The following is an 18,212-nucleotide window of genomic DNA, read 5'->3' on the forward strand; positions in this document are numbered from 1 at the left end:
CTCTCCACACCTGCTCTGTCCTCCTGTTCTGTTTCCCTCACCGCTGGGTGGAAGTCCCTGTGTGCTGGAGTCCCTGTGTGCTGCCTGCCTAGACATTTTTCCTGGGTCTCAACCAAATCAAGCTATGAATCCTATGCTGTGTCTACTCTCCATAAAATAAACGCAAAATGCATCAACAGGTGAAAATTTGCCCAAACCACAGCAAGGCTCAGAGAGAGGCCTGACTGGCCACCCCCATCCCCGTGAAAAGCTGGAAGCATTCATGGTCTGAGGCAGTTAATTCGAATTAAGTGGACAGATGAAAAGCAGGCATGGAGTGCCATGTGCAACACAGAGAAGTAGAATATATGAACACCTGGGTTTTCGTTTGCGAAAGATGGTACTAAGTTAAGGATGCATATTATCATCTGTAGAGTTACAATGCAGCGGGGAGCGAGGGTGGGGGCACAAAAGGGCATAGCTTAAAAGTCAATAGAGGAGCCTAAACCGGTTTGACTCAGTTGGTGGAGCATTGGTCTGCGGACTAAATGGTCCCAAGTTTGATTCCGGTCAAGGGCATGTACATTGGTTGCCGGCACATCCCCAGTAGGGGGTGTGCAGGAGGCAGCTGGTCGATGTCTCTCTCTCATCAATGTTTCTAGCTCTCTATCCCTCTCCCTTCCTCTCTGTAAAAGATCAATAAAAATATTTTTAAAGTCAATAGAGGAAATAATATAGAATATTTTTAAGTATATCCTTAATACAAACAAGGCAAAAAGAAGAATAGAGGAGACAAACAGAAAACAAATAGCAAGATGATGGGACTACCGAAACATTAAATAAAAATGGATTAAATACTTCAAATAAAAGGCAGAGATTGACTAGATTTAAAAAAAAAAAAAAAAAGCAAGATCTAAGAGATGCACTTGACATGTAAAGATGTACATAGTTTGAAAGTAAGAAAGGATGGTGGGGGGATAAGGACACATATGTAATACCTTAATAAAAAAATAAAAATAAAAAAAAGCCGAAACCGGTTTGGCTCAATGGATAGAGCATTGGCCTGAAAGGTCCCAGGTTCGATTCCAGTCAAGGGCATGTGCCTTGGTTGCGGGCACATCCCCAGTGGGAAGTGTGCAGGAGGCAGCTGATCGATGTTTCTCTCTCATCGATGTTTCTCTTTCATCAATGTTTCTAACTCTCTATCCCTCTCTCTTTCTCTCTGTGAAAAAATCAATAAAATATATTTAAAAAAAAAAAAAAAAGCAAAAGGATGGGGAAAGTTAGACCATCCCAACCAAGCCTAAGGAAGCCTGGTGTGGCTCTCTTAAGATTCGGAACAAGGAGTATTACCAGGGACCAAGAGGGCTATTTCCACATGATTATGGGACCCATTTGTCAAAGAGACAGACCTGGCAGACCGTGGGCAAATTCTTCTGCTTCAGTTTCCCCACCTGCAAGATGACAGTAATAACAGGACTTGCCTAGCGAGGGGTATGTTGAAGATCCAATTGCTCTGAGTGTTAGCTCTCCGTGGTGTTGCAATTGGGGCAAAACCTCCAAGTTCTCCCCATGACCCTGGCCTCCCTTATTTTGAGGTGGGGCTCTGTAGGCCGCATAAGATAAAGTGTAAACACAGAGCAATAGCTGGTTCTTCCAGTTTTGTTTTGTTTTTTCCTGGTGGTGGTGCCGGGTATGTGTGTGCAGAGGCCTGAGGCAGAGGAATGGAAGGAATGAGACAGTAGGCACCCAGTGAATTCATTTCCCACTAGACCCAGGGGGAAAAGTCAAGGCGATGTGGGGACTGGAGAAAGCCAAGCTCTCTCGGTTGGGGTTGGATGGCTGCCTTGTTCAATGGGTGCTGGGTGGGATGCATCTGGGATGACCAGAGTCCTCTTCCAGCCCGGGAAGCAGGAGGACAGCCAGCGCCCTGGCACTGCCAAGTTCACATAACAGGAAACCACAACCGTCTTTTCCTCTAGTTGCAGGCACAGAGAGACCACTCAGGGACCTGCCATCTTTGTCCGAGAGCCCCGCCCCTGCTCCAAGGCTGGGATGGCAGGGGTGGCTCCGCCTCCAGCAGGGCTGAGAGCTTTGAGGGGGAGGCCTGTGCAAGGATGAGAGTGCATCCACGGAGGAGGAGGGCAGGCTGCAGAATCCCTGTTGACTCTTGCTCCCAGGCTCGAGGGCTCTCCTTCCATGTACTTTCTCCTCTCCTTTTCCTTACTGACACCTCCCTCCTGCTCACCTGCAGTGGCCACCTAACTCCCTCGGATTGGAGATCTGTTGACATCCACTAAATGCCAAACACAGAACATATTCTGCCCTCTCTCTTATGGGTGGTGGGCATGTCGGCTTTAGGACAAGAGAGCTGAGGGGCTCTGAGAGGCAAGGGCACTTGCCCAGAACCCCCCAGCGGATAAGTGATAGAGCCAGGCTTTGAAAGTGGCCCCTCACTACAGCTTCCTTGTCCTTTCCTGGTTTTGGTTTCCTGATGTTGGTTCAGATTAATCTACAACACATGGACTTATCATAAATCTTTAAGGGCTTCCCATTGCCTAGAACTGCAGCTTCCAAACTTTTTTATCTTATATCCCTACTAGAGGTCCGGTGCACGAAAGTTGTGCATGGGAAGGGGGGGTCCTCTCAGCCCAGCTTGCACCCTCTCCCATCTGGGACCCCTCGGGGAACATCCTTCTCACAATCCAGACCGTTGGCTCCTAACTGCTCACCTACCTGACTGCCTGATTGCCCTTAACTGCTCCCCCCTGCCATCTTGATCACCCCTAATCACCTCTGCCTGCTAGCCTGATCACCCCTAACTGCCCCTCTCCCACCAGCCTGGTCACCCTCAATTCTCCCCCCTGCTGACCTGGTTGCCCCTTCCTGCCCCCCCATGCAGCCTCCTGTTCAGTCGTTTGGTCGTCCCTCACTAACCCCCCTGCCAGCTTTGTCGCCCCACACAGCCTGCAGTTTGGTTGTTCCTGTGTCAGAGCCCCAGACAATTTGCATATCCCTCTATTATTAGTATAGATAAGTAATACATTTAGAGCACATTTTCCATTATATTTCCATTTTAATCATTTATCAATTATTTGCATGTGCTAACGTGCTATTAAATTATGTGCATCGCCCAACCAACACCAAGAAGAAAGCCTCTGGCAGAGGAGAAAGGACCTGTTTCCTTCCCAGCACAGAGTGCATTGGCTCCTGAACGTACAGTGTCCTGGGCAGGCCTTCAGGTTTCAGGCATGGATGAGTCTGGGTGCTCAGACGTCATCACCTCGATTTGGAGTCTTTTGATCCTGGATTGTCCACCTTCTGTATTAACTGAGTCCTCAGGCTCATGCCCGCCAACGTGGCCACTCCAGCAGGGAGAGAGAGTGTCTGATGGCTTATGGCACCAGCTTAGGTCATGAGCCTGTCCTGGATCTCATTTCTGTGGCCGGGAGCTGAGATGAGTGGCTCGGTCAAGTCCTGAGTCACTAAAGCCAGAGGGCAGGTAGCCTTAAACCGACCATATGAGGTCAAGGATGGTGACGGTGATACACTAACTAGGAGGCGGGAGAATGAATGTGTGCAGCTGTGCATATCAAGTGTCCACTCACTTTTTCTCTTGCAGGACCTGGTAGACTCCACTCACTTTTTCTCTTGCAGGACCTGGTAGACTGGCGGAAGCCCCTCCTGTGGCAGGTAGGCCACTTGGGGGAGAAGTACGATGAGTGGGTCCACCAGCCAGTGACCAGGCCCATCCGCCTCTTCCACTCAGACTTCGTCGAGGCCCTCACCAAGACTGTCTGGTGAGCCCCGCACTGCGTCCATGGTGGGCTGTCCCTCTGTCCTGATGGTATCAGTCAGTAGAGGAAGGGGCATTTGGGTTCTCCCCCAATCCCAGCCCAGAGCTACACGGTAAGCTCTCGGGGATAGTGGAACATGCCATAGGTGTAATCCATCCCTAGGCATGGTTTGCTCACTGAGGGAGGGACACACCAACATATAGCCAGAAGCCACTCTGATTGCCACCCCTGTTCTATTCCAGATCCCTATGAAGGGTTTCCAGCCTCTAATTGTTCCCATGGGAACAACTTTGCCTGCAATTAGCTCCTTTGCCACAAGAGGTCAGCATCTATTCAGCTGCACAGACTCTGTAGCCACAGAGACACAGTTCTTTTCTGCCAATAACTCATTTCAGGGACCCACACAGATAGACTCACGGCCTTCCTTCTGCTTTCTCCTTCCCACCCGCCCAGCAGCGCCCCTTTGACCCCATGCTCTCCACATGCTCTCTGCACGTGCTTTGGTATCACGTCCTCCCCCCTCTGGTCAAGAGTGAGCTGGGAAAGCTGGCCCCGGCGAGCCCCTGAGCATGTATATCTCTCACCCTGCTGGCCCTCCTGCAGGTACAGCGTCCCCATCATCTGGATGCCCCTGATGCTGTACATCAGTTGGTCCCACTATCGAACTTTCGCCCAGGGCGATGTCCGACTCTTCGCTTCCTTCACCACAGGTAATGTTGGTCCCTTCCTGACCTGCTCCCATGGCTCCTGGAGGTGGGAGACCTTGGTGTTCTTCTTGGCACTAGAGGTTTCTGCAAAGACAGAACCCAAAGCCATATCACAAACATTGCGAAGTGAGACCTTTTTGTAGAAATGGTCTTCCAAATAAAAATATCAGACTCCCTCAGCCCCAATCCTGAATGGATTATAAGAGAAGAAAAAAGAGGCAGAAGAGATGGAGGTGGAGGAGGTGGAGGAAGAGGAGGAGGAGGAGGAGGAGGAGGAGGAGGAGGAGGAGGAGGAGAGGAAGGAGGAGGTGGAGGAGAACAGCAACGCATTAACAGAAACTAAATAAAATCATTTGCCAGGAGACAACAATAAAGAAAGAGGTTTATCACCAAGTCTAATACTAGAAAAGGTATGATCTGGGCTTGTCAAGAAACTAAATGAAATCATTCACCACGTGGCACAGCCGAGAGCTAGACTCCGAACGGCCCATGGACACAGCACAGATTAGAACCTGGAAGAGAAAGATCTTGGAGTGTCCTGCAGTGTCTCCTGGGCAGAGGTCCAGGCAGCAGAACCCCTGATCAGGAGTCACAGCCCCACTCACCTCTCGTGAGCACTTTCTACGTGCCAAGCCTGGAGTGGCGCCTTCCAGGGGCCATCTTGGTTAATCCTCCCAACAGCCTCATGAGAAAGGTGCTATCGTCATGCCCTTTCGAGACGAGGAAATGGAGCCTCAGAGAAGTCACACAGCGATTCAGGGTCATGTGGCTAGGACGTGGATGCGAGGCGCCCTCCAGCCTCAGGGATTTGAGGACAGAGAGAAGGGCTGTCGGTGAGCCTAGGGGACTGAGTCTCAGGGCAGCCATGGCTTTGGGTGCGGCCACTCTGTCAGGCCGCCTCCCAAGCTCACCGCCTCCCTTGGGCCTCTAGGTCCATGCCGCCTGCCCTGGGTGGTGGCAGGAGGCTCAAGATGGTGGCCAGGGGAGGGGACAGGCAGGAGAAGGCACTGGGGTAGCTCAGGTGGGCTTCCCTTTCCCAACCACTGTGGGCCCTTGGGGCACCCCCCTCTCTGCCAGATGCAGGCTCCTTCTGCCCCCACTCTGAGGCTTCTCTCCTGCCCCCGGCTCCTCAGAGTGGCAAGCAGAGGACCTGAATGGTGCAGCTGAGTGGGGCCACAGCCACAGTGATGGGAGCCTCCGTTTTCCTGGGTGGACCGGGATGTGGTGGATGAGCAAGGTACAGGAAGTCCCCCAGAGCCCAGAACTCCACCCGGTCTCTAAGGGTTAACATGCACGCCCCGAGAGCCAAGGTTACCCTTTTCTGCCCACGCTGAATAGCTCAGGCACAGCACAGGGCTTGTTGCTCAGAAAGCCTGCTCACTGAATCGCCCACTGTCCACCCAGGGCTCCCCTAACAATCAGCAACAGTGGCAGTGCCGCCAGGGCTGGCGGCCGGAGGGGGAAGGGGCTGCCGGAGCTTTGGCCCAGGTCCCTCTGCAGGATTCCTCTGGAGATGCCACTCGGTACCAGCTCCGGGGCAGATGCGCCAACAGGGATGATGCTGGGGTGAGGGGGTGGGCGGGGACTTGACCTATAGGAGGGTGATCTGAGGGCTCGGTCAGAACTGCAGGCCTCTGCAGAGAGCTGAGATGTGCTGGTTAATAAAGGTCCAGTGGCCTAAACCGGTTTGGCTCAGTGGGTAGAGCATTGGTCTGCAGACTGAAAGGTCCCAGGTTCGATTCTGATCAAGGGCATGTACCTTGGTTGCGGGCACATCCCCAATAGGGGGTGTGCAAGAGGCAGCTGATTGATGTATCTCTCTCATCGATGTTTCTAACTCTCTGTCCCTCTCTCTTTCTCTCTGTTAAAAATCAATAAAATATATTTAAAATAAATAAATTAATTAAAATTAAAATTAAAAAATCAATAAAATATATTTAAAAAAAAATAAAGGTCCAGTGGAGAGCCTGTGGCCATGATGCTAGCAATGGCAGCGTAAGATACGTGTCCTCAGGCCTCCCTCACCTCCCTGCTCGTCAGGCAAGGCAGAGGACGTAAGAGCCACAGAGCTAGGCAAGGGGCGGCTGACAGGTCCCCACATGGCTGCTGGACAAAGGGAGCACTGGCATCCACGCAGAAGAGTCAGGGAGCCGAGTAGCAGTGGAGGCTGAGCAGAGACACCAGCTCACTGAAATTCCCAGACGTGTGCATGAACATGCTTGGAAAAGCAGAGGGGTTCTGCCGTTCAGGATGACCCCAAGTGCAGGGCCTGGGAGCAGGTTAAGTGAGGGCTAGGCCAGAACCACATGGCATGCTGGGTGAGGATGGGGACCTCCATGAGGATTGTGTGGTGGGAGCCCAGATAAGGTCAAGACAGAAGTCTGTGGCCAGTTGATGTGTTTCTCACATCGATGTTCCTCTCTCTCTCTCTCTCTCTCTCTCTCTCTCTCTCTCTCTCTCTCTCTCTCTCTCTCTCTCTCTCTTTCTCTCTTTCTCTCTCTCCTTCTCTCCCTTCCATTCTCTCTAAAAGTCAATGGGAAAAATATCCTGGGGTGAGGATTAACAACAAAAAAGAAATTAACAAAATGGAAAAAAGAAATAAGAGCCTCGCCGAAACTGGTTTGGCTCAGTGGATAGAGCAATGGCCTATGGACTCAAGGTCCCAGGTTCGATTCCAGTCAAGGGCATATACCTTGATTGCGAACACATCCCCAGGAGGGGGTGTGCAGAAGGCAGCTGATCAATGTTTCTCTCTCATCAATGTTTCTAACTCTCTATCCCTTCTCTTCCTCTCTGTAAAAAATCAATAAAAATTAAAAAAAAATTAAAAAAAAGAAAGAAAGAAGAGCCTCAAGGACTGCAGGCTGGTGTGAGAGGGTGGCTGTTGGGAACCTCACACTTGACAATTACATCTCCAGTCTTCTCACCTCCATGCTAATCATCTTCAGGGTTTTTTGTTTTGTTTTGTTTTTTTCCAGATCTTCCTCATATGTTATGATTTCGAGTCTTGTCCATTGAGATTTCTCTGTGTGTTTTCCTGTCCCTCTTGCTCTCCAGTCCCTGGTGGTTCACATTTCCCATCAATGACTGCCCAGCTCTCCTGGCTTAATTGGGATCACCCTCCCCTCTCCCCCATGACACCAAGGGGTCTTCTCAGGGGTCTTAGCCATCTGTACTGCTACAGACTGGGTGACTTATAAACTACAGAAATGTATGGCTTCCAGATCTAGAAGCTGGAAGCTCAGATCAGGGTGCCAGCCTGGTCAGGCAAAGGTCCTCTTCCACGTCACAGACTTCCTGTGTCCTCACATGGTCAAAAGCAACAGGGAGCTCTATGGGCCCTCTTTTTTATTTCTTTTTTTTTCTTTATCCTTAACCAGGATATGCTTAGAGAGAGGAAGAGACAGAGAGAGAGAGAGAGAGAGAGAGAGAGAGAGAGAGAGAGAGCGCCATTGATGTGAGAGAGAGACATTGACTGGTTGCCTCCCATACATGCCCTATGTCAAACCCACAACCCAACTATGTGCCCTGACTGGGAATTGAACCGGCAATATACCTTTCAGCACCCAGGATGATGCTCAACCCGCTGAGCCACTCCAGCCAGGCACAGTGATGGGGGGTGGGGGTGAGATGGACGTCTGGAGCCACCAGGCCTTGCTGCCCGCTGGGGCCATCTGCCCTGACCTTCTTCCTCTCTCTCGCCGCCCTGCAGAGTACTCGGTAGCCATGCCCAAGTCCGCGTTCCCGGGCCTCTTCGTGCTGGGGGTGCTCCTCTGGAGCCTAATCGAGTACCTCCTCCACCGCTTCCTGTTCCACATGAAGCCCCCCAGCAACAGCTATTACCTCATCACGCTGCACTTCGTCCTGCACGGCCAGCACCACAAGGTGAGCCGGGCGGGCTCCCCCCGGGGCCTGGTGGCTCTACCCGGTTCCCAGGAGCCGCCCATCTCTCTGGCAGTCAGGCTGGGAGCTAGGGAGATCAGGGCCTTTGCTGTTGCTCGGAGGAAGGGCTGGGGCCTAACCTGAACCGGGCGTGGACAGAATGAGCGTGTGTGTCCGTGTGCCATCGTTACTGACACCGGTTCCTTCCGTGGGCCATCTTCGGTCCTCACAGCAACTCGTTCGTTCACTCCACGAATGTCCACCGGGTGCTCACTCTGCGCCAGGCAGCCTTCCAGACGCCACTGAGCAAGAGAGTCAACAGCCACTGCCCAGGGGAGCTTCCTTCTTCCCGTTCCCCAGAGCAGCCAGCAGGCTCAGGGAAACCAAACCAGGAATTCACTCTGGGTCACACCTGTCCCTGCCAGGATCTTGTGCCTCCTTCTGTGGATGCCAGAGTCCGAGCTTCCACCACCCACCACCCTGGGGCTCTTCCCGGCCAATAGGATGGCCCCAGCGGCAGGGACTGGAAGCCAAGTCTGCCCAGAGGGAGTTGCATCCCACTGTCCCCACACCATGCGGCTCTCAGCCTGTCCCAGGGTGCCCACCTCTTCCTCCTACCCTCCCTCCCTCCCAGACCTGGCTCTCCCATATACCATGGGTCCTGCTGCTCCCAGTCTGCATATCGCTCTATGACTGTTGCCTGCTTTCTGTCTTTTCTTCCAGCCCAGAGAGGGTCTGTCTTTCTCAGAATCCTCACCATCAGTCACTAACATCTTACCTCTAGGCTAGGCCTTTGGCTTTTAACACTCCAGAGCCTAAGGCCTATTTCTCCTGTTTCATGTGACAACACCCCGTTGGAACAAACAAGAATCCCTATTAGGACTACCCCACCATGTGAATCCACATGAGCCTCCCAGACAGCGTCAGGCCCTGGTCTGAGTGCTCCACCCGGTCCTCGGAGGTGGGACTCCTCTCCAGCATCTGACAAATTCCAGAGCCACAGTTGCCTCTTGAGCCTAAAGCGGGACTCGAAACCGCGAACATCCTGCCCACGTCACTTCCACCCCCGAGTTCCTGCCCAGGGTCGCAGGGCCTATCCTGGCTTGGAAACGGGGAACCGGACAGTCTCTCTAGGACTTTCCGGCGTAGTGACCTGCCCTCCCCAAAGCCACGGAGAGTGCCACATCCACCCAGGACAACCACCGCCCCTCCCCGGGACAGCCGGGCGGCCCTGCCCCGTGCTCCGTGGGGGAGTCTCTGTGGCGACTACGAGCAGGCCCCCCCCCTGCATTCTGACCCGTGAGCCTCTCCCTCCACAGGCACCCTTCGACGAGTCCCGCCTGGTCTTCCCCCCTGCGCCGGCTTCGCTGGTGATCGCCCTCTTCTACACGGCCCTGCAGCTCCTCCTGCCGGAGGCGGTGGGGGGCACGGTGTTTGCGGGCGGCCTCCTGGGCTACGTGCTCTACGACATGACCCACTACTACCTGCACTTCGGCTCGCCGCACAAGGGCTCCTACCTGCACAGCATGAAGGCCCACCACGTCAAGCACCACTTCGCACACCAGAAGTCAGGTACGGCTCCGCCAGCACCTCCCGTCCCGCTCCTCTGGTCACTAACGTGTTTGGCAGCTGCCACTGGGCCCCTCCCCGGGCCAGGCCAGCCTGGGGCTCCCATCCTGCTCTCTGGTGTGGTGGGCGGTGCAGAGACAGACAAGGAAATCCCTCCGTAGTAAAAGGTCACTTCAGACAGTGGTAAGGGCCACAAAGAAAGCAAAGCAAGATGGTGTTCGAGGAACCGTATGAGTCAGGGGAGGGCTCCAGCTCTGTCCAGTAAAACATGCAAGTCACAGATGCGATTTTTTAAAAATTTCCAGTAGCCACATGAGCTAGTAAAAAAATACATGGGTGGAAGGAACTTTAGTAATAGCATATTTTATGAAGCCAAATACAACCACAATATTATCATGTCAAGATATAACCAATGACCTTAATCAATAAAGTAATTAAAAAATTTTTAATTAAAAAAAGATATAATCAATGTAAAATATTGTTAATGAGATATTTTACTATTTTTCCCCCCCTTTTTTATGTTAAGTCTTCTGTGTCCAGTGTGTATCTTGCACTTACAGCACATCTCAATTCAGATGCTAAATTTTCATTGGGAATATTTAATCTGTGTTTAGAGTTTATAAAATTTACAGTAAAAAAAAAAAAAAAGTAGATTCACATACCTGAATTGCTCTGATATGCTTGAAAGATTTCCAGTAATTGAATTGAGTATATGGTTTTTGTTTTTGTTTTAAATACATTTTTATTGATTTCAAAGAGGAAGGAGAAGGAGAGATAGAAACATCAATGATGAGAGAAAATCATTGATCGGCTGCCTCCCACACGCCCCCTACTGGGGATTGAGCCTGCAGCCCAGGCATGTGCCCTTGACCAGAATCAAACCCGGGACCCTTCGGTCTGCAGGCCAACGCTCTATCCACTGAGCCAACCTGGGTTGGGCAAGTCTACTTTTTTAAACTGAAATATAAGCTAATCAAAATTAAATGAAATTGGGAACTTAGTCCCTTTGTGGCTCTAGCCACATTTCCCGTGCCGAGCAGTCACGTGGGCCACCGTGTTGGATGGCAGAGCACTAGGTCATGTGGTGCAGGAAGACATCACTGTGGAGAGGTCGTTAGAGCTGAGACCTAAGTCAAAAGGAGCCAGCACCCCACGTCTGGGGAAAGAGCATCTCAGGAGCGGCAGGGGCAAAGCCCTGAAGCAGGAACGGACTTGGCATCTTCAAAGAGAAGGAAGAGGCTGAGGCAGGCAGGGGTCAGGCTCTCCCAGGAAGTCACGCCAGAGAAAGGATCTGGGTTTACTCCACGGGCATCCTTGGGAAACCGGTACCCTGCCCCTGACTTCTGCCAGGATGGCCCCGGGCGCTGGGAAGGCCAGCGGGGACCGAGGTGAAAATCCTCCCGAGGGCTGGCCCTCCCCTGTCTCCCTTTCCGAGCAGATGTCTCCCCTTCCGTGGACAGCGGCCTCACCTTCTCCCTGTTCATCTCCCTCTCTAGGATTTGGCATCAGCACTAAGTTGTGGGATCACATTTTCCACACCCTTATGCCGGAAGAGCCCCACCTGAAGATCCAGTGACAGCTCCCCGCCCCGCTGCGGCCCCTGTCCCGCCCCGCCCCATCCAGACCCTGCAAGAAGGTCCGCCTGGCCAGGCAGGATGGGCTCGGTCCAGCTCTCGGGCTTGGTGAAGGGTGCTGGGGAGACCCTACAGGCTGAGACTTCCCTCCCGGCCCCGGGGTGGCCACACGGCCCTCAGGAACTATAGCTGTTTCCTGCAGCGCCCCAGCCTTCCCGCCAGCACCTCCGCCCGGAACCGGCCCACAGGACTGCGTTAGGACCCGGCCAAGGGGAATGATGGAAACGGATCCCTGTGACTTCCTGGCGGGTCTGTGATCCACCTGTGTCTTAGCACCTCGGGCTCCCTGGGAGCCACCCCCACAGCCAAGAGTGGGGTGTGCAGTGCCTCTGCCCTAGTCTCCCTACCCTCCCTTCCCAGCGGCGGTTTGATGGCTCAGAGTGGAGGACGCTGAGGTGGATGAAGGGCTCTCACAGGAAGAGACAGCATGATGCCTCCTCCCACAGGCCGTCCCAGACCCCAGGGCAGTGCCTCCGTCCACTGCCGATCACAGACGCCAGCTGGACCGCCAGGTGCCTCAGGCCGAGACACAGGCCCGGCCCTCACCTGCCTGTGCAGAGGGGCCCCAGGCATCAGTCTGGCATCGGCCTCGAGGCTGGCAGGAGCCCAGGCCCCTTTCTTTAGGAACCACCAGCTGCTCTCGCCATCTCCCCGCCTCCAGAATCACAAAGCTTTGCTCCACGGTCGGCTAAAGAGGCCTCTCTCTGTGGGTGGGAGCCCCACCCCATTCCCAGCCATTCTTGACCTCCGCCTGGCACAGGTGGGCCCTGGCCCCCACTCAGGACCCTTCCAGCCGGTGCCTCCATAGGCCACGAAGGAGCCTTTATTCGGTGCCTTATCTCCCTCCCCATGGGCTTTCCTATCCCTCCCTACCTGCCCCCCCACCCCCAGCCCCGACCCCAGCAGGTGAGGTTCCAGCCCCTTTTTCCTCATAACCAAAACCCTCCCTGCTCCTGAGAGGGTCTTATTTATAAACTATATAAATGCTCACGTAGCTGCTCAGATTGCCCTTTCTAATTCTACGTGTCGAGCTTATGTAAACCTCTGGTCCTATTTCTGTTCCCTTCTTACCCACAAACCATTACTACTTGAAACTTTAAAAAAACAAAAAACAAACAAACAAAAAAACTCGACGAGTATAAAGGCTAAAGAGAAGCAGATTGACCGCTCCTGTGATTTGTACTGTTTACCGCGGAGTTATTTAAAGATTTTGGAATAAATATACAAACTACAGTTGTGTGAAATAAAGGTGTAAATACATTGTATATTTTGAACAATAAAGACATTTAAAAAAAAAGAAACCGACCAAGAGCGGTTGCTGCTTCTTGGTGTTGATTCGCGGGACTTCACCTTGGAAGGGGGCGTGGGGACGGTCCGTCCAGCAGGGAGGGGTGTTGACCTCTGACCAGGTTGTGTAGACTCTCGCTGGGCCATGGTGATAATAAAAATGCTGAGCAACTCTTGTTTTCTGACTGGGTTTTATGACTGTTTTAAAATTGTCTGCAGACAGCCTTCCCCTTTCCTGCCTGCACATGGGGTGGGGTGGGGGTTGGGGGAGTGTGTGTGGGGGTGTCACGTCCACCCACCGCCGTGGCACACCACTGGGGAGACTTGTCAGACCCCAACTAAGGTTCCAGTGGCTTTCCTGACAGAGGAGGAAGACTCTAGGAACAAGCGCTCACAGTGGGAACTAGAACGTCAGGCAAGCTCAGTGTATGAAGCAGAGGCTCAATGATGCCTTCCCAGCCAGCACATCAGAACCACCTGAGGAATCTGTTCGCGTACAGACCCAAGGTTGCCACACTCCGCAAGTCTGGCTCGGCGGGCCCAGTGGAGATGGGCTCTGGATCTTCCTCCCAAGGATGGGGAAGCGGAGGCAGAGGCAGAGGCAGAGGCAGATGTGAACGGATGTTGGCGAGGTTCTGGCACCACGGAGGGAGCCCCTGGCCTCGCTGCCTCGCCCTGCTCCCGCAGCCACATGCTGGCTTCGTTCCTGCAGCTCTCAGCCTGGAGATAAAGGCCGCCGGTCTGAGTCAGCCATCGCTCAAGCTCCTGGAATCTATCCTGGAACCAGGCTGCTCACAGAGCAGAAGTCACAACCTCCATTTCCAGGCAACTGGGAACGTGACCATGGAGCATCACACCCAGGGGGAAGGAAGGAAGGAAGGAGGGAGGGAGGGAGGGAGGGAGGGAGGAGGGAGGGAGGGAGGGAGGGAGGGGAGGGAGGGAGGGAGGGAGGAAGAAGGAGGGAAGGAAGGAGGGAAGGAAGGAAGGAAGGAAGGAAGGAAGGAAGGAAGGAAGGAAGGAAGGAAAAGGAGGAGCAAAGGAAGAGATGGGCGAGCTGTAAACATGCAACTCCCCCAGAGAAAAGTCTAAGTTGAGCAAAAATTTAACTGGAATTAAAAAAAAGAAAAACTTTTTAAAAAACAAACTCGTAAGAAATGACAAAAATCTAAGTGAGTTTGCAGCTTGGCAATGAGAAGATTTGGGAGGAGGAATAGTATGAAACCTCCTACACACACACACACACACACACACACTACACACCGAAATGAAAAGATCCACTCAGTGCACACTGGATGGGTGCCCCCAGAGCTTCCTGCGGAGCCCACAGTAACTTTCCAGGGGGCGCCACAAGCCTGTGGAAGAGAGCGAACTCCACCTTGCAGGAGAGAGGAACATAGGAAGCGCCACAAAGCCCTTCATCTCGAGCCCGCTGGCAGCCATAGTGCGGTCCGGACTCTGTGGCCATCTGGTAGAGCTGGGGAATTTTATCAGCAAGAGCAAGAGGCGTAAGAATCAAAGATTAGATGCTAAAGCAAGCATGAGATATTACCCAAATGCCAACTAGCATGATGGGAAAGCCTGAGACTTTTGTGGCACATGATTATGTTTATTTCTGTGGTGGGAGAAGAAAACCACCCAGAACGTTGAATGCTCGCTCAGGCAAAGGCCATTTAAATTCTGATCAGTGGAAAGTGACTCTCAGTGATCCTAGCAATGTGCCTTACCTGACTCCCCAGCAACTCCCCAGCTGCCCTGGCAGAGGACAGGCCCACCGCCATGGCACACATTTATTTCTGCCATTGTCCTTCCAGACATGCTGGCCAGTCTTTGGGCATTTCCTGGCTGACCTGAAGAACCACCCTCTTTATATATATATATATTTATTTTTTTATTTTTTATTTTTTTTACAGAGAGGAAGGGAGAGGGATAGAGAGCTAGAAACATTGACGAGAGAGAAATATCGACCAGCTGACTCCTGCAGGGATGTGCCCGCAACCAACATACATGACCCTGACTGGAATCAAACCTGGGACCCCTCAGTCCGCAGACCGACGCTCCATCCACTGAGCCAAACCGGCTTCAGCAAGAACGGCCCTCTTAACTGGACTTTGTTCCCCTTCTCCATTGGCTCTGGCCTCTGATCTCTGCCTTTGAACTTTGTACGATTTCATATTGTGCCAGCACAATGCCCAACTTGTAACCAGCGCCAATACGTCTCGTCTCTATTAGATCTCTGGCAGGTTTACGTTATTCCGTCTTTGCTTCCCCGCCTGTTCCCTGGCCTCTGCTGCCCTCTGGTGATAGCAGGAGGCTCTGCCCTCTTGTGACTGCCATAGTGACTGTTTTGGGATGAGGTGGCTGTCTGTCTCTCTCCCTCTCTGTGAAGAATAAATAGAATATACTTTTTTTAAAAATTAAAAATAAACAAATAAATTGACTAGATCTTCACAGTGAGGTGAAAACAGCACAATGAGTAAAATGTATCTATTAAAGATGCCACAGGATGGCTGTGAAATTTGGAAAATGCTAGGACTGTCATCTTCACTCCATCTCAGACACCTTATAAAGTGTGTAGTAGGGAAAAAAAAGAAAGAAAAAAATGATAAGAAAAAAGAAGAAAAGAATCTTGTGTTGGCAAAAGTATAAAGTGGGGACCATGTCTTCATTTAGGTTTCCTAAAAAAGCACAACCTAAAACATGGACATGGATGCAGGTAGTTTATTTAGGAGGCCATTGCAGAAATAAGGAGTGTGTGATTGGGAAGGATTAGAAAGGAAAACAGGGCGGCCATAAAATAATGAGGACTTCAGTCTCCCCTACGGACGGACTCTGCAGGGGCATCCTGAGAGGCAGACGGAGACCTGCCAGAATGGTCCAAGAGCCTGGAGCACTGGTCCACCAGCTTCCTCTCCTGTGAGGTGAGGATGGTCTTCATGGGGGTCAACTGCCTCCTCCCTTACGGGCTGCCCTGGCATGAAAGCCAGCCTGTTTCCTTGGCTTTGACAAAGGTCCAAGAGCAAGAGCAGAAAGGTGGATGTGTGCCCTCGAAGCGGAGGCAGCCAGCACACGTTGCATGTGAGCTTGCTAGGAACCATGCACCAGAACTGTGGCTGAAATCAGAGCAGAACGTTCCACCACAAGTGAGGTTAAGACCAGAGATGGACAGAAGGGATAGGACAAGGATCATCAGATGTGTCTGCTGCACGCCCCCCGCAGTCTCTATCCTCAATGTAAGACCTAACCAGAGGTAAACCCACCTTCCAGGGCATTGCAAGTAAAATTGCCTGCGAGGAGCAGAGAAAGGCTCTTTTGAGGATATACAATAGAACCACCATTGCTCTCATGGAGGTTTGAGGCCCGAATTCATGCAAACTGGTTAGTCTGAAACACCTTGAGTCAAAAATTTGCTATAGCCTGGGTGGCATACCCCAGGGACCTGCTGTTTCCTGCATGCCCCACACTGGAGATCGAGCCCACATCCCAGGCATGAGCCCTTGACTGGAATCTAACTTGGGATCCTTCAGTCCACAGGCTGACACTCTATCCACTGAGGGACACACACACACACACACACACACACACACACACACACACACACCGTATTTTCCGGCGTGTAAGACGAACCCCTAATTTTACAGTTAAAACGTAGGTTTAGGCCTATATTCGCTGTATAAGACTACCCCCCCCACTTCTGAGGCAACACCAGTTCTTTGGCTTTTTAGTAGAACACAGTGTACATGTTCTGAACCCGAAGCTACACTGTGTTCTAGTAAAAAGCCTGCTCAGGCTTTTTAATTGGCCAGAGACAGAGAGGCGGGCTATTAAAAAAAGAACTGGTGTTGTCTCAGAAGTGGGGGTTAGTCTTATACAGCGAATGTAGGCCTAAACCTATGTTTTAACTGTAAAATTAGGGGGTTGTCTTACACGCCGGAAAATACGGTGTGTGTGTGTGTGTATTGTATATATAGATATATATATTTCAATGATGAGAGGGAACCATTCATTGGCTGCCTCCTGCCCACAACCTGGGCATGTGCCCTTGACTGGGATTGAACCTGGACTCTTCAGTCCCTGGCTCTCAGAAGCATTTACAAATTCCTGTGGAGAAATGCAACTTCAATCCAGCCCTCAAAATATTCCCATGGATAAGATTCCAAGGACTATACGCTTAACAATAAAAATAAAGCAAAACACAAGGAAAGAAGGCACCATGAGTAAAAGCTGATGGAAACAACATACCACAGAAAAGCACCCACAAAGACATCAGTTACTGAAATTATGAGATGTGCTAGGTATCTCCCATCTGCTCTCCAGATTCATTCTCCATCTTTCCCCATCCCACTCAGTGCTCTGTGAGGCCGATCTGTGTTCTTGGCTCATTGGCTGCCAGTTCTACAAATACAGGCACTGGCAAGAGATTGGCAGGATGGAGGAGAGCGGGGTCCAGGTGTTTATTCCCAGATATTTGTTTTATTTCTTTCAGTAATGTTTTCTGTGGAGATCTTTTCACATACTTATTTGAATTCCTCAGTGTTTTATTCTTATGGCTGCTATTGTAAGTGGAATTGTTTTCTTTTTAAAAATATATATTTTATTGATTTATTTTACAGAGAGGAATGGAGAGAGATAGAAAGTTAGAAACATCGATGAGAGAATCATCGATCAGCTGCCTCCTGCACACCCCCAACCAGGGATGTGCCCACAACCAATGTACATGCCCTTGACCGGAATCAAACCTGGGATCTTTCAGTCCCCAGGCCGACGCTTTACCCACTGAGCCAAACCAGTTTCAGTGGAATTCTTTTCTTAATTTCCTTTTTTTATTTTTCATTGCTGGTGTATAGGAACATTACTCATTTCTCTGTGTTAACCCTGTATCTTGCAACTCTGCCGAATTCATTTATTAACTACAATAAAAACTTTTATGGTTTATTGCATTTTCCTCATACAAAACTATGGCATTCGGCTGAAACCAGTTTGGCTCAGTGAATAGAGTATCGGCCTGCGGACTGAAGGGTCCCGGGTTCGATTCCAGTCAAGGGCACGTACCTTGGTTGCGGGCACATTCCCAGTTGGGGTGTGTGCAAGAGGCGGCTGGTTGATGACTCTCTCTCATCAACGTTTCTAATTCTCTATCTCTCTTAATTCCTCTCTGTGTAAAATCAATAAAAAATATATTAAAAAAAAAAAAACTATGGCATTAGCTAACAGTGATATTTTAATTTCTTATCCAATTTGGATGTCTTTCTTTTTTCCTTGACTAATTGCTCTGGCTAGAACTTCTAGGAAATGTTGAATAGTAAGTGGTGACCATTTGCAAACATTCTGTCTTGATTCTGAGTTTAGGGGAAAGCTTT

The 18,212-nt window shown here is 51.2% G+C and overlaps 1 protein-coding gene across 1 annotated transcript in view; it reads left to right on the forward strand.

Annotated features, from left to right (window-relative positions):
• Positions 1 to 12,855, forward strand: part of FA2H (fatty acid 2-hydroxylase) — a 49,345-nt gene extending 36,490 nt beyond the window's left edge. Inside the window, exons 3-7 of the mRNA XM_036440837.2 lie at positions 3,637 to 3,779; positions 4,380 to 4,486; positions 8,196 to 8,368; positions 9,685 to 9,937; positions 11,431 to 12,855. Of these exons, the coding sequence (XP_036296730.1) occupies positions 3,637 to 3,779; positions 4,380 to 4,486; positions 8,196 to 8,368; positions 9,685 to 9,937; positions 11,431 to 11,510 (756 nt within the window). The 3' untranslated portion in view covers positions 11,511 to 12,855. The remainder of the gene's footprint in view (positions 1 to 3,636; positions 3,780 to 4,379; positions 4,487 to 8,195; positions 8,369 to 9,684; positions 9,938 to 11,430) is intronic.
• The last annotated feature ends 5,357 nt before the right edge of the window (positions 12,856 to 18,212 follow it).

Source organism: Pipistrellus kuhlii, unplaced genomic scaffold, assembly GCF_014108245.1.
Source record: "Pipistrellus kuhlii isolate mPipKuh1 unplaced genomic scaffold, mPipKuh1.p scaffold_m20_p_17, whole genome shotgun sequence".
NCBI lineage: Eukaryota > Metazoa > Chordata > Mammalia > Chiroptera > Vespertilionidae > Pipistrellus > Pipistrellus kuhlii.